Source organism: Liolophura sinensis, chromosome 5, assembly GCF_032854445.1.
Source record: "Liolophura sinensis isolate JHLJ2023 chromosome 5, CUHK_Ljap_v2, whole genome shotgun sequence".
Taxonomy (NCBI): domain Eukaryota; kingdom Metazoa; phylum Mollusca; class Polyplacophora; order Chitonida; family Chitonidae; genus Liolophura; species Liolophura sinensis.
Genome location: NC_088299.1, coordinates 2,051,421 through 2,076,232, shown reverse-complemented (window position 1 = coordinate 2,076,232; position 24,812 = coordinate 2,051,421). Strand labels below are relative to the sequence as shown.

The 24,812-nt window shown below is 38.1% G+C and overlaps 2 protein-coding genes across 2 annotated transcripts; one reads left to right on the top strand and one right to left on the bottom strand.

Annotated features, from left to right (window-relative positions):
• Positions 1–2,483: 2,483 nt before the first annotated feature.
• On the bottom strand, positions 2,484–13,600 carry LOC135465887 (selenocysteine lyase-like). The gene is made up of 14 exons (XM_064743255.1): positions 13,462–13,600; positions 12,400–12,465; positions 11,884–11,993; positions 11,154–11,225; positions 10,793–10,821; positions 10,037–10,193; positions 9,376–9,503; positions 6,644–6,802; positions 6,178–6,284; positions 5,910–5,946; positions 5,081–5,164; positions 3,975–4,074; positions 3,711–3,780; positions 2,484–3,106 (listed from the first exon to the last, which is right to left on the bottom strand). Exons 2-14 carry the CDS (start codon positions 12,411–12,413, stop codon positions 2,956–2,958), a joined length of 1,218 nt encoding a protein of 405 aa, XP_064599325.1. The 5' UTR covers positions 12,414–12,465; positions 13,462–13,600; the 3' UTR covers positions 2,484–2,955.
• A 301-nt stretch (positions 13,601–13,901) lies between these two features.
• LOC135465853 (short-chain dehydrogenase/reductase 3-like) lies at positions 13,902–21,397 on the top strand. Its single transcript, XM_064743216.1, has 6 exons — positions 13,902–14,173; positions 15,708–15,830; positions 16,581–16,721; positions 17,470–17,717; positions 18,397–18,522; positions 19,665–21,397. Exons 1-6 carry the CDS (start codon positions 13,958–13,960, stop codon positions 19,774–19,776), a joined length of 966 nt encoding a protein of 321 aa, XP_064599286.1. The 5' UTR covers positions 13,902–13,957; the 3' UTR covers positions 19,777–21,397.
• The last annotated feature ends 3,415 nt before the right edge of the window (positions 21,398–24,812 follow it).

Sequence of the window (24,812 nt, the reverse complement as noted above, 5' to 3'; positions counted from 1 at the left end):
AGCAATTTGGAGCTTTTTGTTACATGATATACAAGTTTGCATGCTTATATGTAAATGTGATGTACTTTTATACTGCCCTTTTATTAAGTTCCACCAAGTCGTTAATTTTTTACACCGTTAACTGTCATTTCTGTTTATCAGAATCAAATTAAAAAACGAGTGCTTTTCGTTGCTTTACAAAGGCACACAGAATCTGAACTGCAACAAGCTGTTACTTCATAACTTTGTGTACAGCAATATGTGCATGTCATAAACGTACCATAGCTTTATTATGTTGTACTTTTTATGCATTCCCTGACAGACTTTTAACCTTTAATATTGTAACTCAATCCACACTAACCTACCCCAAACACTATGCTGATACCACCCTATGTTTAATCATGTGCAATTCTAATAAAGCCATTGAATTACAAGTGCCAGGTAGAATGTCGGTGGAAATTTCCCCTGGGCTAGTGGAATATGTGCAGGCTTCGGTCCCAAAGGCCACTGATTTAAAACCCAACAGGCCATCCTACCCTAATTTTTGGGGACCTGGCAGTAGGACCTTGATGCCATTTTATCGACACACAATGTTTCCTGCGATTTGACACTGTCACATTAAAAACAGTATGACATTATAACATTACAACATTACAGCACAAACTGATATGTTTACAATTCATTTATGGTGTGGACCGGCCCGGATAGCACAGTTGGTAGAGCGTCCGCTTCGGGACCGGTAGATCCAGGATCAATCCTTGGTCGAGTCACACCTAAGACTTTAAAAGAGGAAGTTGTAACTTCCTCGCTTGGCGTTCAGCATGAAGGGGATAGTGCAACGACTGGTTGACCCGTATCAGTATAATGGCTCGGGCGGGGCGGCTTACTTGCCTTCGGTAAGTCGTCTCAGTGATGCAGCACTAAATAAAAGAGCGGTGGAAATCCGTCCTGCAACAAGGAGGCACATTACACGTGCATGCACCCTAATGATTCCTTCGTCGTCATATGACTGAAAAATTGTTGAGTACGACGTTAAACCCCAAGCACTCACTCACTCATTTATGATGTAACAATGGCTCAAACTGTCACCTCCAGAGTCGCGCTGCGATCAGGGCGAGGTTAACTGCAGCATTGATATCTAGAAGAGTCCTGCTGGTTGATTCTCTGCCTGAGAACTGATTTATTTATTTGTTTGTTTATTTATTTGATTGGTGTTTTATGCCATACTCAAGAATATTTCACTTACACAACAACAGCAAGCTTTATGGTGCAAGGAAATCGGACAGGGCCCTGGGGAAACCCACAACCATCCGCAGGTTGCTGACAGACCTGCTCTCGTATAGCCGGCGAGGAAATTTGAACTCGCAGCGACCACATTGGTTGGAGGCTCCTGTGTCATTGCCCATGCTGGCATGCCCTGTACTCTTTGCCAGTTATCAGACCTAAAGAAGGTTGAAATGTTGTGGCTATCTATGAACAGGCAGGTACAAGTTTCTCTTTGGGTTAGTTATTCTAGTGCTAGAAGCAAATGATATGTTCCCAAAGGTTGTTGGTTCAAACCCCATGACATAAGCGAAAGCGTGCTGATCCAACTGCTCAAGAACAATTCTCGCTGCCTTGACTGGCCCTTCAAGAGGGTGCACATTTCATTTCAGTTCTCCATTTTTTGCTATCTCTTGGTCAGCAAGTTTGTCAGGTAGCTGGCAAATTTAGGGGCCAGTTCTGCCCAGTTCACTTTACTGATGCTTATAGCTGACCAACATTATTATACAAGTCAGTGAAATATTCTTGCATTCAACATAAACTATAACAAAGTTTTATCATATCAATGTGACCCAAAATCTTCATTCATAAGGCAAGCTCAGAGTACATGCCATATTAATGAAAGGCAAACCATCTTTATGTAATTGTGCAATTCAAAATCTATTTCAGAGAGAAGAGATTCCTGAAACATATATAAAAATTAAATAAATTTCTTAAAAATTCAATCATATACATACATTTTAGCAGTGCCAGAATAGACCGTTTTGATGGCCTGATGGTTAGATCATCGGCCTCTGTCGGGGACCTGGGAGCAAGCCTGGGTGGTGTAATACCAAAGACTTTAAAAATGGCACATGTTGCTGCCTTGGCTTGGCAGCACTGAGAGGTTAGAGCAAGGAAATGTGATTAGTTGGCCTCCGGTGGGGTTTCATGCTTGGTATCTTTGGCATGATACTTCAGTAGCAGCAGCGCTTTTGAGGCATGGAGGTGCCCTGCTACAAGAAGACAACATAAAATTCCAAGCACTTATACATATACATACATCTATACTTACATACATACATACATACAGTACCAGTACAAAATAATCTAAATAAAAATCTCCTTAAATAATATTACATATTTTTAAAAAGATAAATTTACTACTGCAGAGCCAAACACAGAAGTCCATATTCAAGTCCTTTTCTGTCTAAATATTTTAGCATACTCTGCGTATTATAATATTTTGCATGATTCTGGGACTAGAGTTCTATTCATATTAGAAAAATGGAGTACATAAAGTTTGTTTGGAAACTAGAATGATATCCTACTTGGAAACTAGGATGATATCCTACTTGCAAAATAGGATGATATCCTACTTGGAAACTAGGATGATATCCTACTTGCAAAATAGGAGTTTCAGCACCATAAGTAGAATAAAGGTAGAAAACATATATTTAACATATTTTGCCAAAGCTGTGTGTATCTTGTACATGTACTCTTTCACTACAGGATTTTAAAATTTCCCCTGAATGGTTAAAAAATTATATAATGTTTATCTGGGCTTTTGAAATCAGTTTAGAAAATTAACCTAGATCTTCAACTAGCTTATGCCACTTCGGCTTCGAAATTCATCATTAGCGATTTTCTGTATCAAAGTTAACATTAATATTTAAGGAAAGAAGTTTTGCTAAATTGATGGTGACTTTCTGCAAGTGGACCCTGGAACATTCGTCAATCAGATCTTAATGACTGAATGACTTCTTTCAGATCAGTAACAATCACATTTATATCATCCCTAGAGGTTTCTCGCCCAACGCTCAGACGGAGTGCATTTCTTGCCACAGATTCTGGGATTCCTATGGCCAGTAAAATGGGAGAGGGTCTGAAAATATACGGAATTTAAAAGATGTGAGTGTTTATGTTGGAAATATTTAAAACAAAAAGGAGTAAAGTTGGTCCACTGACAAATATTGTAGTTCAGGTACATAAAACTATTGGCTTCTGTTACCTTAGGGTCTCATTAGGTGGGATATTCAAACTGTTTGTTCATTAAAATCAACAACTCGAACTTCATGAATGCAACTGATCACAAAAAATCTATATTTTAATTACAAATCTCCTACAAGCAGGTGGTGTAAACTGTGGCTGATGTAAATAGAAAAAGAAATTAAGAAAAAATAATTTTATAGTGACTGATGAAACTAGCATTTAATTAAAGTTTGTTGATCATATTAACAAGGCAATCAGTTATTAGCTCTCCCAGCAATCAAATTCACGTTAAACAAAGTTGTCCCCCTTAATCCCATATCAGGTTTGTCTCCCCTGAATGCGGCCAGGGCTATTGATCATACTGGCCGCCATTCGCCTGGCAAATAAAACAATCAACCAATAATGATAAAACTGAACTGAATTGAACTGAAAAAACCAACACTAAATTCATGTAAACAAAAAGGTTAACCCAGTACTTTTCTAGTTGCTTTACAAACCTGTTTTGAGCGTGGCATGCTGCTCCAATACTTGCCTGTAACCTAGTGCATTTTGACAATATTCGATGACCTGTAACGAAAAAAGATAAAAAAAAACTATTTTACAACATTTAAAAGATGTTTTTTTCTGATCTTTTTTCATATTATTGGGGGGGGGCGGGGAGTTAAGCAATAACATGTTTATTCTATCTAGCCTGACACACTATGCAAGATGAAAGATGGCAGATCAGTATTGCTAACAAGCTGTCAATCTCACACACTTACCTTCCAGGCCTCTTCCTAAAAATGAGACATTACAGGTGTTCGGGATCCGACAACTTTTTTCAAAACGACCATTAAAGGTAACGCCTTCACCAAATTCCTCCTGCAATGAAATATGTAAGTCTACATAAATCATTAATCTAGATGTGATCGTGGTATTAATGTCTAATGTTCACAGTATTCATTCTGATTTAATTATTTTTCTAGGCAACATTAGGTATTAACCTACAAAGACATCTTTAACTATAGCAAAAAATAACTGACTGATTGATTGATTGGTTTAACTTTATTCACTATGAATGCTTAAACTTCCCTTAGTTAAGAAGAGTAGTGGTGAGATGGAAGTCACTGACGCTTGCTCTATCCTAAATATGCATACAAATTAAATAATATATATAATAAATATCATGGAACAAAGTTTAAATTCCATGAACGGCTTTTGTATTTTCTTGGCTATTTTTCACCACTCACAAGGCGATATTAACGGTAACATGTCATGAAACAATATCCAGATCTTCTATATATTATATTTATTTATTTATTTGATTGATGTTTTACGCCGTACTCAAGAATATTTCACTTATACGACAGTGGCCAGCATTATGGTGGGAGGAAACCGAGCAGAGCCTGTGGGAAACCCACGACCATCCGCAGGTTACCAGACCTTCCCACTTACGGCTGGAGAGGAAGCCAGCATGAGCTTGACTTGAACTCACAGCGACCGCATTGGTGAGAGGCTTCTGGGTCATTACGCTGCGCTAGTGCGCTAATTGACTGAGCCACGGAGGCCCCTCTATATATTATAAGAATGTACTGAATTTTACAGTCTGTTAAATGGAAACAATTGTCACTGCAGTCATGAAGTGAGTCCATCATACCCTTAGCTCCCTGCTTAGCACTGAGAATATGGAGCAAGAAAACAGGACTGGTTGACCCATGGAAAATGAGTGGAGTGTCATGCCTGGCGGCAGCACTGCCACAAAAAGATACAGTATCTACACATGCACTGGATGACTCGTTGTTGTCATATGACTGAAATGTTGTCAAGTGGGATATACAAACTCAAGTGTACAAGCGTACACTGTTACCTCACAGAATTCTTGACCTACCTTTAACTTCCTCTCTAAATATTCCCTAATTTCTCTCATGTGCTTTTCATAACGTTCCAAATCTTGAACTACCAGTTCCGCAGCCTGTGAAATTAAAGTAACATTATATTAACACTGTCATTCTTTAAATGTGAACACAGAAAAATGAAATGTATGGAATGGTAATGAAGAGTGATGAAGGGTGATGAAGGTTGTTTTTTCTCCATTCATAATCCTCACTGCTTTCAAGCATTTGTTTATTGTTGATGTTTAACACCAAGCCTAAGAATGTTTCACTAACAAGGCCTCAAGCAGTAGTATGTGTGGAGGAAACCACAGTACCTTTGGCAAGTAACTGTCAAACTTTCCCCTGTGTGGCAAGCGTATTTCCTTATACGGAGCACTCTAAATGTATATCGCAATTATAGAGGCAATATCAGACCACCAAAATAAATAAACATATAAAATAAATGTAGTTGCACGATTCTACGCCATCCAACAGTAAACAGGTAACAGTAAATTTCCAAAAACTGCCACAGTTGCATAGACATATTTGCATATTTTGTAATATTTTAACAGCATGAACGCATCAAATAATTTATTAGATCTACTTCTAACTTACCGAACTCTAAAACATGTACAGATAACGAGTCTGCATATAACCATTCATGGCTCTAAAACAAAGTAACACATTGCTAACCAATTCTTGCATTACAAGAAAAAAAATGTAAATTTTAATGTTTCATTACAACATTTGTAAACTGTAGAAAAAAAGAATTAAAATAAACTCCTGAATTCAACATAAACTCATGCATGACAATAGTGCTAAGTGCTGTTAAATGAACATTACCTTTCCTAATCCAGCAATCATTGGTGTATTCTCTGTTCTGAAACAAAACAGTCTTCAAAGAGCCATTGTTTTCAGATATTTTAAAGTTTTTTTATCATTGTTTTTTTTATTAACTATGAGAAGACATTTATATTTTTACTGTGGATCCTTACAAGTACTGCTGCAGTTTTCATAATCATTTAGTCGTGGGTGGAGAGGTTTACTAAGTAGAAACGGACAACATTTAAGAAGGTGAGAATGCTGGCAGATTACAACCTTTGCTACTTACCCTGGTCTAAAACTCCTCTCCTGACCACCGCCGAACAGTGACGGGTACAGCGGAGTGGCCTTTCCAGGTTTCCTCACACATAGGGCACCAATTCTGGGGCCATAAAACTGGAAAACAGATTTATGAATTAAATGGAAATTGTACAATTGAACAGCAGGCAAAAATCACTTACAAGGGTTAAACATTCAGCTGAAATGAGTGGAAGTTAGATAAGATCCCTTCTGTAATGTGACACCATCTCTAACACAAAAATACTAAACCTATAACTGAAAAAATCACACTACCAGTCCATTTTCTTTTTAACTCCAGTATACATTACCCATTTGTAACAGCAAAATACAAAAAGCTGAAAAACCAAGAAGCAAACAAAAAATCGCTACCTGTATTTACATATTCAAACATCCAGCTGTGTTTTGCTCCACGTACAGTAATCAAAGGTTTCAAGTCCTATAAGATTTAAACTCACTTTGTGCCCAACAATAGTGAGGTAGTCAACACCAAGTGTTTTGATATCGACTGGTATTTTGCCTATGGCTTGTGCAGCATCTGTGTGAAGTAATATGCGAGGAAAGTCGCCCTTCTGTCGCCCCAGACACCTCACCCTCTCTGATATTTCACTGATTGGCTGAAACATTGAGATAACATAAAAACACATTATATTTAAAGTCTTACATAATGTCTGTCTCATGATTAGCTTGTCATCTTCATACTCATACAAGTTAGACTACCTGTCATCACTACACTCATACAAGTGTTAAATCTCATAACTCACTTGTGTCACACCTGTCTCATTACTAGCTGTCAACACAGCACTCATACAACAGTTAGATCTCATATCTCACCTGTATCACATTTGTCTCATTATAAGCTGTCATTACTACTCTCATACAAGTGTTAGATCTCATACCTCACTTGTGTCACACCTGTCTCATTACTAGCTGTCATCACTACTCTCATACAAGTGTTAGATCTCATACCTCACTTGTGTCACACCTGTCTCATTACTAGCTGTCATCACTACACTCATACAAGTGTTAAATATCATATCTCCCCAGTATCACATCTGTCTCATTACTAGCTATCATCACTGCACTCATACAAGTGTTAGATCTCATACCTCACTTGTGTCACACCTGTCTCATTACTAGCTGTCATCACTACTCTCATACAAGTGTTAGATCTCATACCTCACTTGTGTCACACCTGTCTCATTACTAGCTGTCATCACTACACTCATACAAGTGTTAAATATCATACCTCACCTGTATCAGACCTGTCTCTTTATCAGCTGTGATCCCTGCACTCATACACGTGTTAGATCTCATACCTCACTTGTGTCACACCTGTCTCATTACTAGCTGTCATCACTACACTCATACAAGTGTTAAATATCATACATCACCTGTATCACAACTGTCTCTTTATCAGCTGTGATCCCTGCACTCATACAAGTGTTAGATATCATATCTCACCTGTATCACATTGGTCTCATTGTAAGCTGTCATCACTGCACTCATACAAGTGTTAGATATCATATCTCACCTGTATCACATCTGTCTCATTATCAGCTGTCATCACTACACTCATACAAGTGTTAGACCTCATACCTCACTTGTGTCACACCTGTCTCATTACTAGCTGTCATCACTGCACTCATACAAGTGTTAAATCTCATACTTCACCTGTATCACACCTGTCTCATTACTAGCTGTCATCACTACACTCTTATAAGTGTTAAATCTCATACTTCACCTGTATCACACCTGTCTCATTACTAGCTGTCATCACTACTCTCATACAAGTGTTAGATCTCATACCTCACTTGTGTCACACCTGTCTCATTACTAGCTGTCATCACTACTCTCATACAAGTGTTAGATCTCATACCTCACTTGTGTCACACCTGTCTCATTACTAGCTGTCATCACTACACTCATACAAGTGTTAAATATCATACTTCACCTGTATCACACCTGTCTCTTTATCAGCTGTGATCCCTGCACTCATACAAGTGTTAGATATCATATCTCACCTGTATCACATTGGTCTCATTGTAAGCTGTCATCACTGCACTCATACAAGTGTTAGATATCATATCTCACCTGTATCACATCTGTCTCATTATCAGCTGTCATCACTACACTCATACAAGTGTTAGACCTCATACCTCACTTGTGTCACACCTGTCTCATTACTAGCTGTCATCACTACACTCATACAAGTGTTAAATCTCATACTTCACCTGTATCACACCTGTCTCATTACTAGCTGTCATCACTGCACTCATACAAGTGTTAAATCTCATACTTCACCTGTATCACACCTGTCTCATTACTAGCTGTCATCACAGCACTCATACAAGTGTTAAATATCATACTTCACCTGTATCACACCTGTCTCATTACTAGCTGTCATCACTACACTCATACAAGTGTTAAATCTCATACTTCACCTGTATCACATTTGTCTCATTACTAGCTGTCATCACAGCACTCATACAAGTGTTAAATATCATACTTCACCTGTATCACAACTGTCTCATTACTAGCTGTCATCACTACACTCATATAAGTGTTAAATCTCATACTTCACCTGTATCACACCTGTCTCATTACTAGCTGTCATCACTACTCTCATACAAGTGTTAGATCTCATACCTCACTTGTGTCACACCTGTCTCATTACTAGCTGTCATCACTACTCTCATACAAGTGTTAGATCTCATACCTCACTTGTGTCACACCTGTCTCATTACTAGCTGTCATCACTACACTCATACAAGTGTTAAATATCATATCTCCCCAGTATCACATCTGTCTCATTACTAGCTATCATCACTGCACTCATACAAGTGTTAGATCTCATACATCACCTGTTTCACACCTGTCTCAATACTAGCTGTCATCACTGCACTCATACAAGTGTTAGATCTCATACCTCACCTGTATCATTATTAGCTGTCATCACTGACTAGCACAAGTGTTAGACCTCATATCTAACCTGCATCACACCTGTCTCATTACTAGCTGTCATCACTGCACTCATACAAGTGTTAGACCTCATATTTCACTTGTGTCACACCTGTCTCATTACTAGCTGTCATCACTGCACTCATAGAAGTGTTAGATCTCATACCTCACCTGTATAATTATTAGCTGTCACCACTGCCTAACACAAGTGTTAGACCTCATATCTCACCTGTATCACACCTGTCTCATTATTAGCTGTCATCACAGTGATCAGGCACGTGCTGGGTCTAATGGCTGATATCACATCATCAATTTCCACTCTCCCTGTCTTCTTGGATGCCGGAACATTGGTCACCTCTGAAAACATACCATGACAGGTTTTGTATTCTTTTTTGTTTTTTCACAATCACTTGAACTACATACTTTCATTTAAAATTTACCTTTTCCGTCTAATAAAATAAATGTGGTACTTTCACACTAAAACGCTGTAACACCATGAACCACTTTAAAATGAAGCTAGGTGTGGAATTGTGTGCATTCACATGACCATGTGATCAAGCCAGTTTTAAGCCAGTTCAGGAATTTCTGCACTCATACAGTTATATTTAAGCCACTTCAGCACTAACAATAGCCCCGTCACCCTGAAAATGCATATCCAGCACATTTGATCCAGTTTCCTTTCACGCATCATAGATAAACCAGCTCAAACCCTGAAACTGGCTTAAAGCAACATCAATAGCTGGGGAAAATAAACTAGATTTTATCCCCATGCTTTGCGTTTACATGGGTGACATTAAACTAGCTCACAGTCACCTTTCCATTTTAACAAGTTTAATTCTGCTCATGTGAATTAGGTGTAAATTCAATAAACACTGTATTCACCAATTTACCTGCTAACTTTTCCTCCTCAAAGTGTTGAAGCACTAGCTTAATGGAGTCATGTTCCAGATTTGACGTGATAAAATGGGGAAGACCTATCCTCCCATCTGCCTTGTCCGATTCTTGGTGGAAATACTTCAGAGCTGAGTGTAATACCAGGTTATTGGCCTGTAGACAGAGATTCCCTTCTTCATTGTCTGGTTCACCATTTCACAATTTTGTTGTTCAGTGATTGTGTAATTAAGCTGTCAGCTGATTAGTTCAAAGGTTAGTGACACATTTTTCAATACATGTACTCGTGTTCTTTAACAGATCACTGTAAAAGAATTTCCTGTCAATCATATGTCAACTGTGACTTGAGAAAGAGGAGAAGTCACTCTTGCTGGAGAGGCATTTTACTTATTTATTTGATTATTGCTGAACACCATACTCTGGTGTTTTTTTTAATTCTACACTGGCTGTCATTTTTATGGGTGAAGGTAACTGGAATGCTCGCGGTAAAGCACCTACCACTGACAATTTACTGACAAACTTTCCCAAAAGTGAGGATGGAAGACAAGTGGTCCCTCAATGAACATTAGACTGTCCAATAGGTTACGTCACTGACTGCTTCAATAGTGTCAATGAGGCCCAATGAACATTAGACTGCCCAATGGGTCACATCACTGACTGCTTCAATAGTGTCACCAAGGCCCAACGAACAGTGAGAATGAGGCACTTTACATATTATAACAAAATGATATTCCACTACTTCCATTACGTCTTACCTCTGTACCTCCAGATGTGAATATGATATCTAAAAAAAAAGATAAATGTATAATGACATAATCATTAAATTTCAAAGCTTCACAGTTCATTCATTTATCACAAACAAATCTGGTAGATGTTATGAAAATACTAAAATCTTTAAAATGTCACAAACAAAAACAGGAAAAAATATAAGGATGAGCTGCCTGTTACACAGTTTTCACATTTTCAATCTTACCAAACTGTAATGCATCCCTTTAATAATTTTCTAATTCAAAAAATGCTACTGAAGAAATGTAGCCATCTATTTTTTTACAAAATCTAACATGTAAAACTCTATTTCTTTGTTACCTTTAGCATATGTCCATTATATGTTCTTACCACTGGTCAGTGCACCAACCATATCTGCCAAATGTTTTCGAGCCTTGTCAATCATATGTTTAGCTTTCTGACCTAAGAATAAAAACATGCAAAACAAAGACATTTATGCGACAAAATACACTGTGCATGCGGTAAAAACAGCTATCATACCAACACCAGCTTATTCTGATACCAAGGTCATAAAAAAATGCTGTCAGCAGTTATATGAACAGGTTGGCGCATGGAAAAATCTCGAAATTAGTTGTAAAAGTATAGCGATAATAGTCTCCTAAAAATGTACCGCCGTGGTGTCACAAGGTCAGCCCTGGTTTGACCTTTGTGGAGTGGGTTTTCTGATGTTTGATCACCAAATTCTACCATTTTTCTTCCAGTTTTAGCTTTGTAAACAATCAGAATGGATTCAGGGAACATAAAAGTAACTATCTGCTGTTGGAAGGTCCAGCGCTGGGGTTCTACTGTAAGGATCGTACCCTAAATCACTACATGCTCAACAACAAATTTACTGAGTGCAAAATTAAGTAAGGATTTGGTAAAAAATAATAATTGGAGGCTATGAAGTACTTCATATACTTTATATTTCAGAATATTTTGAATATAACTGTAACTGTGGTTACTTTTACTTCGTTGCCAATGCCGGGCCATTCTAAAAGTAAAAGCTATTTACTGAACATGATTCATCTTTATGTTGTTGTTCATTGAAAAGGTTTCATCATAAATATTAAGTACAAACCTGCACCATGGGAGCTACTAGGATTTCCCCAGGCTCCTTCCAGAGCCTCAGTGACAGCTTCAATGACCTGGGGATCCAGTGGGGTGGTGGCATTATAGTCCAGGTATACCCTATAAAGAACATAAAACACTTTTGTGCTGGCTTCATCTATGAAGGTTCTGTGTTAAATACCAGGAAAATGAAACCAGAACAAAGATTTAAAATTCTGTCAAGGTTAATCATCATTAGCAATATCAAATTGAAATTTTTGATTGATAGATTGTTAGTTATTGTCATAACCAAGAACTTTTTATACGATGTCAGTAGGCATTATGAATGGACAAAGCGGCTTTAAAAGTGTAATTAATATATAGACAAACATTCCCATGATTGACATACTGGTGGAAGAAAGTGGTCTTGAACAAATGCAATACTGCATAAATGACCCTGCTGGCACTGACCACTTTTTGCTACAGTCCCACCAACAGTGAGAATGATGAAATCAAATTACATGTCCAGGGTTACGGCTGTACATACCTATCTTTTGACATGTTCGGTTCTTTCACACTCTTTTCAGATCCAAATCCAAATGGCACAGTATACCTGAAAATTCATAGAAAAGAAAATTATGATCAAAAGTATACCATATATGCAAGATACTCTCATAGGACACTTTGAAGACAAACCATGCAATTAACAGATTAATACAGTATACATGGTATTAGCTCTGTAGGGCTGTGATTACATAAATTATCACAGCCCTGTCTTGTTCCGTAAGCTTACCTTGAATGCATTCAAACATGGCAGTAGGAGTTAGAATTTGTCCAGTTTCCACTAGTTTTATGCTTGTGTGGATTTATTAGTGACGACACATGTGAACACCTACCTGGAACTGATAGCTGGGAGGCCTATGACAACAGGCAAACAAATTATTTGGTGCCCAGCAGTAGCATACTGAAGCCAGCAAGGGTAGTACAGAGGTGTTCAAGGTAAGCTTATGGAACAAGACAGGGCTGTGATTCCATATATGCATGCAATCTATGAAGCTTTAGTTTTTCTTACACAAAGACAGTTGGAACTTTTAACGAACATCACCACATACTAATAACTAACAATACCTGTGCATGAGTAGTGTTGAAAACAATGAGATTAAATGCTTTGTTGATTACTTTGCACAGGGTGATTTGGCAGACAGCTTTAAAATGTACTACACACATAACATTTCTTAAATGTTGAGGTCTGCACCGAATTTATCAGTTTCTGATATTTATGCTAGGTAAAGCGATATGGCAATTGGCCAAGAACAGGGCTAAACATTTAATTTATATGAATCAACCACTTCGTAGTTAACTTAGCTCTGATTTGAGCACCCATTAAGACACTAAGCGTTTGACCCTGGATAGGTGTTGATTGGCCCTTCAAAAACACAGCAACCCTGTTTTCCCAACTCTCCCATTCAACATGTTAAATAAGCGGCGTTTGGTTGCGTGGGCATTGGCTTAGCCGATTCTAGCTTTCTCACCACGCTGAGAGTTTTTTTTTTTTTGTGCCCATATGATATAGGCGCATGTAGGCCTATATGGGCACAAAAATACTTACCCGTAATTTTACAAGACAGGCTGAACAAATTAAGATCGACGAAATAAATGTCCTAAAGGTAATCTAGAAGTAAACCATGTATGTTCAAAAGTCTGCCGTTTCGTTCGATTTCTGGTAAACACTCCGCAGTGCTTAAACCGCATCCACGTGTGATTGTTGATGCCGAAAACTAGACATATGTTTTCCTCCCTCCAGCGCAAAAGAGCTCTCTAAAGCAGTTTGGTCTGGATTCTCTTTTTTATTTTTATTTTTGTTCCCTGTAATTACACTTACCCATGGACTACTGTACCCAAACATCAATTATCCTCCAGTTGCACTTCGTAAGTTAGTGTACAGCAGAGTGTAAAATAAACGGAATGTTTCTATCCATTGAAGTTAGCATTGTTATAGGAGGCCCACTGTATGTAAACAAGAAAGGCCATTGGGGTCATTGAAAACATTAGATGGTGATAGAATCTTTGACAACTTTTTAAGTTATGCGTCATGTGATACAGTCATGGCGAAGTCAGAAGGAGAAGGGTTATTTATTTTTGTGACAGACGCATTGAAAACAACTGGTTATGTGATATATTATGTGGTAAAGTCGCTATTGTTGTGGGTTTTGCCAACACAGTACAAAAGCATTGAGGATGACATTATACTGATAACAGGTGGCGGGCGTGGGTTGGGCAGGCAAATGGCCCTGGAGTTGTGCAAATACCGACCCAAACATGTAAGCTGTTGTGAATTCTCCAAAGGTTAACCAAACATAGAAAATAACTTTAAAAAGCGTTAAATATTGCCTTCAGTCTCAGCTGATATGAATGTATGCTACATGTACAAAATTTGAGCATACACTAAGCTTGCTTATTCATGATGATTATGGCAATAATATCTATGTTATTTAAGGAATATTTGTTAAATGTATGGCTGTTATAATTGTAAGCACTGCCTGAATAAATATTCTAAGCGCACTGGACAGAGGGCTGAATTGTTCATCCGAAGATGCATGCCTTGCCACTAATTGAACAACGTTAATGTACAATATATTTTTGACATTCATTTGGTCGGCCAACAAGGTATAAATGTCAGAATGTTAAATAAGGAGGGAGTTCATTTAGCTCACTGAATTAGAGTTTTCCAGTAGTGTTCTTCGTGTGATCTTCATGAAATCACATGCATGAAGATAGCTTAGTAAGCCCTACATGCTTGTCACTCTGTTCCACTGGGGCTTGACCAGTATGCACTAAACACTTTACCTTTCTTTATGCAGCAACACACGCATCATGCTTTCTCAAAGTATGACAGCACTTCCTGGATATTGCTGAGTACATGCGCTCCCCAAATCTGTGACTTTATAAACACGTGCGGTAGTCATACAGTCAAAGCTTTTGTTCATGCACTATAGTGGACTTAGATGAAGGCCTGCTGACATCATGGATCTACACTGTATAGCACAAGTATACCATGATGCACAATATTTAGGACAATTAGACCGTCTCTGGTAAATATATTCTTCCATGTTGGAATTCTTTAATAATTGTTTCTATTTCGGCAGTAAATAAACCCAAAGTAACAGAGTTTTAGATCTGCAATCATTGGTATCTCTTACTGATATCTAATATTCACAGTGACCCTAAGTGACCGATGTCTCATTTCATGGTTGACTGGTCAGAGGTTCAGTTAAAAATGCAGACATCCTCAGCTGATAGTCTAGACTGTGGTCAGTCAATGGTCAGTCTGTGGTCACTCAAGCTTGACAAGTGCTTTTTGCATTGAGAAATGTGAAGCAGTAGGCTTTTTTTTATATTAAGCTTAATTCACATGCATTGAGGAAGATACATGTAGCAGAACTGGGCAATCCACATAGCAGAAGCTGGACATTTTTACATTTAGTGATCAAAAAAGATGCTTTGGCTTGAAAGTCCTTGCTTATTTACAACCTTTTGTCTTTAACTTATGCTTTATATTGTGCATCCTCAGACAGACAGGTGTGGGTGAAATCTGGAGTCATTTTCCATATTCATTAAACTCTCTATATTTTGCAGCTTGCATACTCGTACATATTAAGATTGACATCCATGCAGAACAACCTGTTCTACTATAGGGATATTTGCAGACCTGTTCTACTATAGGGATATTTGCAGAAAAAAAATGTTTGGAAAGAACTTAACTTTGCTATACTGTTTGGCACGTAACAACAGTATTATATAAATATGTCCATCAAAATTATTGTAAAAAGAAAATGCAACTTTTTGGCACTGCAGGTAATACTATGGGGTCGCCATGTTGACACATTGTCCAGGACAAGTAAAGAGGTGATGAGTAGAGGTGTGAAGTGTACATATATGGTCTGTGATGTGAGTGACAGGAAACAGATCTATCAACAGGTAGGTGCCGTAATAAATTCATCAACATTTTTGCACATGAAGGAAGAACTTTCTATGCAATTTAAGCACATTTTTAATTTGATTTTGGGGCCAAAACAACATTGCTTTGATTGGCCAGTTTCAGGGCTTCACAAAAAGTATGACTTTATCAGTCAACACAGAAAAATGACCTCAGAATATGCTTGAATAAACACCTTGCAAACATGCAAAAAGGTTGAAGAATTACAGTATTGATAATTTAGAAATGTCTTAAAGGGTGAGTTCTACATCTGGGAATGTAATATAATTAAAAAATAAACATGGTGCAGGCGTACATGCTGCTTTGCATTAGAAATAGTTTGTTTTAGATATCTATAAAAAAAAGCTAAAAAAACTGAATGAAGGTAGTTTCAGGTACGGTTTTTAATGGCCTTTTCTATTTTTGAATGGAACCAGGAGCCTCTCACCAATGCGATCGCTGTGAGTTCAAGTCCAGCTCAGGCTGACTTCCTCTCCGTCCGTAAGTGGGAAGGTCTGCCAGCAACCTGCAGATGGTCGTGGATTTCCCCCGGGCTGTGCCCGGTTTCCACCCACCATAATGCTGGCCGCCATCATATAAGTGAAATATTCTTGGCGCTAAACAACAATCTAAAAACTAACATGATTCGATCCGTTTTCAGGATGAAGTCTATGATTTATGCAATTCTGACCATATTCTGGAGGCATTTGATAGAGTAAAATTTGAATCATGTGAATATCCTATTTCAATAGGCTGAGAGAGTGAAAGAGACCATTGGGGATGTGAGCATTCTGGTAAACAACGCAGGCATTGTGTATGGCCACCCCATCCTGGAGAGTAGAGATGAGGACATTGAGAAGACATTCCAGGTCAACACACTAGCACATTTCTGGGTAAGATGACAGCTTGTACACTTGGTGGTACAAAGGTTTTCTACTTTATAATGAAGACTTGTTTGGTAAGGTTCCATTTGTCAGATAACATTTTGTTTTGCCAGGGACTTCTGGCATAAAGATTCCCTACATGTACTGCTTAGGGACAGTGGGACCATTTGCAAAGTTGGTGGAGGTGGGAATGGGGGTTTGGAGGTAAGTTTCAAATTGGGTGAGAGTCCAGGGACCTGCCCCAACAAAAATATCTAATCACTAGAAAAAGTGTGGACGGGGGAGGGGAGCACAAGTGAATGTGGGGAAGGGGATTACCAGTTCATGTTAAGGAATGATCATACTTGTACAGGAACTCACATTTCCAGGAGATATTTTTTAAGCATAAAAGTTTAGATTTGAATTTTTTTTTTTTTTCAGTTTACACCTACCTCTTTGTATGGTTTCACTTATAAATATTTATCTTTCAGGTTTCACACCTTTTACTTATTTGACATTCTTCAAGGTTAAATTCTAAATGAAAGTTACAGTGTAAACTATGAATTGAATGACATATGTGTGTAGATGCATGTCATGGAACACTTAAAACAGAAGTCAATTTGGTTGTCTGGGTAAATTACTCCCGTACGGTAATATAACACTAACTGATGATTTATTTTGTGTTTACATACTTGTTAGATGTATACAGTGCAGAAGGGAATTATCTGTATTCTTTTATCTTCAGACATTTAAATCCTTCTGTCCTTATCTATTTCAGACAGTTAAAGCCTTTCTACCTTCCATGGTAAGAAATAACCATGGACACCTTGTTGCCATGGATTCCATGCTTGGCCTGATGGGATTGAATGGGGCAGGTGATTATTCCACATCTAAGTACGCCACGACAGGTATGGCCGAAGCCTTGCTGTATGAGCTGAGGCACGAGATGAATGCACCAGATGTGAAAATCACAATTGCCTACCCTTACCAAGTGGATAATGACATGTTTGCAGGTTGCAAACCAAGGTAAAACAATATGGAGGTAAAGCAAAATTTTAATATTAGGCCAAGAAGATGTTGCTACAAGCTATAAATCATTGAGTCCTGGTGTTCACATTCTATGGTTTTGTGTCTGAAGGCTTCTTGCTACGTAGATGTACTTAACTGGCAAGATTTGTTGATGTTAATTTTGTTTCTCTGCCGTGAATCTGATTGCTATATTATGTTATTGAAAAAAAAATGTATAGTACAGAGTGAAATTCCAGTCAAAGAAATGAATTAGGGTATCAGATGTTTGAAGGCCTCTGTTGGATTGTTTATTTATTTTATTTATTTATTTGATAGGTGTTTTATGCCGTGCTCAAGAATATTTCACTTATTCGACGGCGGCCAGCATTATGGTGGGTGGAAACCGGGCACAGCCCCGGGGAAACCCATGACCATCCGCAGGTTGCTGGCAGGCCTTCACACTTATGGTCGGAGAGGAAGCCAGCTTAAGCTGGACTTGAACTCACAGCGACCGCATTGGTGAGAGGCTCCTGGGTCATTACTCTGTGCTAGCGCGCAAACCAACTGAGCCACGGAGACCCCTCTGTCGGATTGTGCCTTTCCTACAAAGTAGGTATTGTGACAGCACTCAGCTACACGTACATGTTTATTTAACATGGCTCGGTTTTGGTATGGTTCTTGATCTCTTCCACTGTAGGTTTCCAAAGCTATTTCCACCTATTCCAGAACAGTATGTGGCAGTAAAAACTGTCCATGCCATCCTGACCAATCAAACCCAAGTTGTCATACCCCGGATGTTTTACTTCATGGCATGGGTTAAAAGGTATGGAAGTTATACCACTAACATTTTCTCATGTTTAAGTAAGTGAGATACCGATAGTTTTGTATATAAAAACAGCAATAACTATCTCAGTGGACTGTAAGAACTTAAATATTAGTATACCTTCACCAATAGGGGAATTTCGAGTTTGAACTTTCTCATTGCTAATGAAAAGCCTATGATACATGTACCATATGACCTGTCAGAAATGTTACACGGCTGGTTTTTATTACATTCAATGGGCGTCTAAAAGTAATTTTCAAAAAAGCTATTTAGAGCAGACGAACAATGCAGAAAATTGTGGAGCTGAGCGTTCCTGAGGGAAGAGGGTGTCATGTGGGCCTCTGGAACACTCTGAGACAAGTAATCAGTCAATTAATGTCAGCAAATGTTGCCCAATGTTTTTGACAAGTCCCATGGTACTGTAGGACTTCTTTTACCTTACCTTTAGCTACATAATTTCTATATAACAGAAATAGAATTCTTATAGAAGAAGAGGCACGGAACACTAGATTTGCAAGATCCCCACACTCAGAGTTCTGTACCCCGAGGTTTACTGTCTTATTTTGGTTTTGAGAGGGGTCGCCCTGTTCTTTCAAGAAAAAAAATAGGATTACATTTTATATGAGGTTATAATATGAATATATATGAGCAGTATATATGAAGACTGCGAATATGTGCATCAGGACAAGATCGTTACTTATATCCTTCATTCAGTAAGACACTTTAGTTTTAATATGTCCTATATTCACATGTTCATTAACAGAATATATACACATGTAATTGATCAACAATTCAAACAGAAATCAATGAAATGTGCAACTCTGAACACATCCAGTTAATCTACAAAGCATTCAGGCCTTCTCCAACTCAGATGACTCACTCTGTTCAAAGTGTCAGTGCGACCCTGTTCGGGTTTGAACCACTGACCATTGGGACTGTACCTAACTGCTTCTTCCACTAGGCCAAAGGGAAATAACCAGTACATTGCCCTGGTCGTACATGATTTGTGATCAGAGAGTTTCCATTTCCCGATGTTGTTATATAGCTGGTATAAATGAAACTTCACACACATCTACAATATATGTGCACTTCTGGGAAAAAAAGTCTGCATCTTTGTGTAAATTGTGGTTTGTACATTTCAGCTGGCTTCCTGTGCAGGCCTTGTGGTCGTTATTCACATTTCTGGGCGTGGATCGTGCCATGGAAACATTTGAAGGTGGAGCACAGAGAATGGACAATCAGCAAAATGGGTGATTGTGAAGCACACAGTTAATCTGTTTTGATGAGACATATATGGTATTTCTTTTATTTTAATGTGCCAACGTTTGTTTTGTTGTAAATATTGTTAAATTAGGGACTCTAAGGTGTCAGTAAGTCTTCGGCTGATACTACTTCTATAGTGGTGAAGAAATGGCTGAGCTGATAAATGTTCTGATGTCTCGTTGATGTACTTGCTCTACATCTTTATGATCAGTTGATCAGTTGCCAGATCATCTTATGCGTTGGGGGATCCCAATGGCTTCAGACTAGCTTGCCACTCGCCTGCCAGTATCTTTCCAGTAGCTTGCCACTGGCCTGCCAGTATCTTTCCAGTAGCTGGCCACTTGCCTGTCTCTGGATCATGCCAGTCTCCATTACCACTGCTAGACTACTGGAGTAATGTGGCATCATAACTCAGCAGTAGAAAGATAGTGCTAGAATCCTGCTAAAAACGGACACATGTTGAGCACAGTGAAATTTACTGTTTTGCAACAGGAAAATCATGTGTGTGGATGGTGAAATTTACTGTTTTGCAACAGGAAAATCACGTGTGTGGATGGTGAAATTTACTGTTTTGCAACAGGAAAATCACGTGTGTGGATGGTGAAATTTACTGTTTTGCAACAGGAAAGTCACGTGTGCTTCAGTCAGTAAATCTGTACCACTTCTCCATTCATTAGTGAGTTATAATCAAGAATTCACTGTGAGAGGTATTGAAAAGCAGGGAATATACTATGTTAGTTTTGACTACATAAGATGGTCTGTTGCCAAGTGATGGTGAATTCGCAGTGAGTCTGCAGTCAGGTGGTGAATCATTAGCGAGTCAACCATCAGGTGGTGAATCAGGCAGTAAGTGAACTGTCAAGTGGTGAATCAGGTAGTGAGTCAACTGTCAAGTGGTGAATCAGGTGGTGAGTCAACTCTCAAGTGGGGAATTAGGGGATGAATCAACTTTCAGGTAGTGAATTAGGTAGTGAGTCTGCTGTCGGATGTTGAATCAGGTAGTGAGTCCATCAGATGGTGAATCAGGTAGTGAGTCTAACTGTTTTGGTAATGTATCTTTCCGTTAGTATGGTATGGACGTTCTTGTTAAGCTTTGGTGTTAAACTGCTGTTGTCATGCTGAAATAGATTACCTGATCATGGGACTATTTTTCAGCATTTTACTGCTGCATATCTTTGTTACAGGTAGACGTGATATTGTGTAGGAGAAATATGGGATGGGGATAAGATCCTTACCTTTGTCTGTGTTGTGAGGGTGATAGATTTTACATACATGTTGACTACATTATTGCACTGATATTTGTATGTTACGAAATGAAATGTACGTGTACATGTGGTGGTTTCAGATATTGTGATACTAGCACTGTTACAGTGGTCCAGCCTATGTCATTGGTCTATGAATGGACAGGAGTTGTGAGCGCCAGATGTGAGCACCTACATGTACATACTGTACAAAAGCACTGTTTGCAGATCCTTATACTTCTATAATTACCAGCAGAGCAATTTGTCTGTATATATAATGCAATATATAGTACGTGGTACTGAAATTGTGTTGCTTATGAACCAATATATTTTTTATGAATGTACACATAATATGGTTATTGTTATCTACCATGAGAATCATCACAAGCTTGTGTTCATGAATGTACACATGATATGGTTATTGCTATCTACCATGGGAATCATCACAAGCTTGTGTTCATGAATGTACACATAATATGGTTATTGTTATCTACCATGGGAATCATCACAAGCTTGTGTTCATGAATGTACACATAATATGGTTATTGCTATCTACCATGGGAATCATCACAAGCTTATGTTCATGAATGTACACATAATATGGCTATTGCTATCTACCATGGGAATCATCACAAGCTTATGTTCATGAATGTACACATGATATGGTTATTGCTATCTACCATGGGAATCATCACAAGCTTGTGTTCATGAATGTACACATAATATGGTTATTGCTATCTACCATGGGAATCATCACAAGCTTATGTTCATGAATGTACACATAATATGGTTATTGCTATCTACCATGGGAATCATCACAAGCTTATGTTCATGAATGTACACATAATATGGTTATTGCTATCTACCATGGGAATCATCACAAGCTTATGTTCATGAATGTACACATAATATGGCTATTGCTATCTACCATGGGAATCATCACAAGCTTATGTTCATGAATGTACACATAATATGGTTATTGCTATCTACCATGGGAATCATCACAAGCTTATGTTCATGAATGTACACATAATATGGCTATTGCTATCTACCATGGGAATCATCACAAGCTTATGTTCATGAATGTACACATAATATGGTTATTGCTATCTACCATGGGAATCATCACAAGCTTGTGTTCATGAATGTACACATAATATGGTTATTGTTATCTACCATGGGAATCATCACAAGCTTGTGTTCATGAATGTACACATAATATGGTTATTGGTATCTACCATGGGAATCATCACAAGCTTGTGTTCATGAATGTACACATAATATGGTTATTGCTATCTACCATGGGAATCATCACAAGCTTGTGTTCATGAATGTACACATGATATGGTTATTGCTATCTACCATGGGAATCATCACAAGCTTGTGTTCATGAATGTACACATAATATGGTTATTGCTATCTACCATGGGAATCATCACAAGCTTGTGTTCATGAATGTACACATAATATGGTTATTGCTATCTACCATGGGAATCATCACAAGCTTATGTTCATGAATGTACACATAATATGGTTATTGCTATCTACCATGGGAATCATCACAAGCTCGTAAATTTAAGGTAGGTTTTTGTTTATATGTGAGACCTACATGTATGTGTTCTGAGTATCTCTCAAGAAAACGTTCTTTCAAAGTAAATTAAAATGATTGCTAGAGAGGGAATTGTATCCTTTCTTTTGGTACCTTAAAGAGACATATTGCCAAAAAAAGAATTTTTGAATTTAAATACACAAATGAGTCACATTTGAGTCCTACATGTAACTAATGCCTATATATAAAAAATGCCAAGTAAGAGAAATCAAAGGGTAAATCCATCACTGGTTAAAGGGTCTAGCAGACAAGATAACATGCAAATGAGGCAGCACAGAGATTCCCACAATGCAACATTCGCTTGTGGATCACACATGTAAAAAAAAAATATAACATTTGAAAGCGAATTATAAGTCTACTAAACCAAATACGATCTTCCTTTCTATCGACCACATGTATTATAAAGTATCCGAAACTCCATATGATCTGCACTGCAAAACTGAGGTTACATGGTAGGCTTCATAATTACAACATAATACCGTTTCTGACATTTGAATTTAACTGACATATCTCCTTGTCTACACTACAAGGGGAGGGAACCCAGTGAAAAACGCCAACCTTGGATATGTTTCTGTAGCGACTTGAGTGCATTAGTGGTCTAAGGGAAACCCAGGATAAAACTGAACATTCGATTGTCCACTCAAACTCAGATAAAGGTCAGTAGACAAGTGGAAGAGCTAACTTTATCTGGATGACGTTTAAAATAGCAGGACAAAGTTTTTTGCGGCGGTAATATGTCCCAGTTATTGCATCGCAGTTGGTTTCATTCCATTGATCCATCTCTATTAGTTCTAAGTGAATAAGTCATACATTTGTCTGGCTCCATTCATCTGTCTTCGTTCTTTGGTGTGGCTCTGGACTTTTATGATCGTTGGTCGGCCTACACCAGTTCTGAAAGACCGGGGGCCACTTTCACCAAACTTAATACGTCATATTTCTCATAACTTTTTGCGTAAAAGACATTGTCTAGATTATAGCACCATAAGGTTTCGTCATTTACAAGAAAAGCAATGAAAAACTCATTTGCAAAGTTTTGTGAAAGTTTGCCCAGGCGAATGAGAACATATTTTTGAAATGTATTTTGTTTTCTTTCATGAAGTGAGTGCGGTCTGTCATCATCGGGAAAAAATGAAACAAAGCACCGTGCTCAGAAGCATTCTTTGATCTCTATTCATAGTGGTCTTAACCTAGCAGGGTTGTTGGTCTTCTTTCATACTTCGCCCGTATGTGTGTTTCGGTCCTGCATCAGTCTGTTGAAATGGAACACAAAAATAGCATTGCCCATTTAACACACTTTCCTTTGCACATGTATTGTTCACAGTGTATAGTATAAGTGACAGTTTACACCCATTCATAAACATTGCTAACCGAGATCTGTAGGTCTGCCAACTTAAACCAAATGTGTATATTTGTTGATAACGAGTCACATGTAAAGTTTTAAAAATGTCACTTTTATTTTTGTGATGTAGGATAACAGAGATATCGCTGTTCAAAGTAAGGAAACATGCCCACGTAGGGAAAATCAAATGGGCTGCCATGCTCACAATTTTAACCAATCAAGGGCGAGATGTTTCTACCACCCGAGAAGGCATCTGTTCCACTGTGACATCATCCATTCATAGTTCACACAATTTGCCATGTAGAAGTAGTGTTAAACCCAGCTGTTTTCCTTCTGAATGCAAGACAGTGCTGAAGTCTCATTTTCACCGAGAAATACGGAATATTTCCTACCGTCTCAACCAGGAAGTAGGCCTAATAATAAGGGGGACCGTATGTTTCTGATTTCTCTAAAATGGCGTATCCCTTGGCCTCATAAGAATTCAGATTAAATGGGGTGATTTATAGAGTTAATTACCAAGCACGTAATAAAGAAATACCTATGCCCATAGTAAAAGTGGTATCAAATAACAAATAGTTTTGCATAGGCCTAGCTACATATATGATTGGGTGGTCACGTGAATTAAATAGCAATGGGACATTCACATGAAGTTATAGCATGTCACATGATGAGTACACAGATTACAGAATCAGTGGGGTTCTGCCCTTGTCTAAACTAACGATTGTGTGACATATGCAGGCCTAAGTTCACGTGAATTATTACATACATTAAGTCCGGTATATTTTTAACATAACTAGATAATTTCATTGACAAGTTGCACCAACTTATCTTGAGGAAT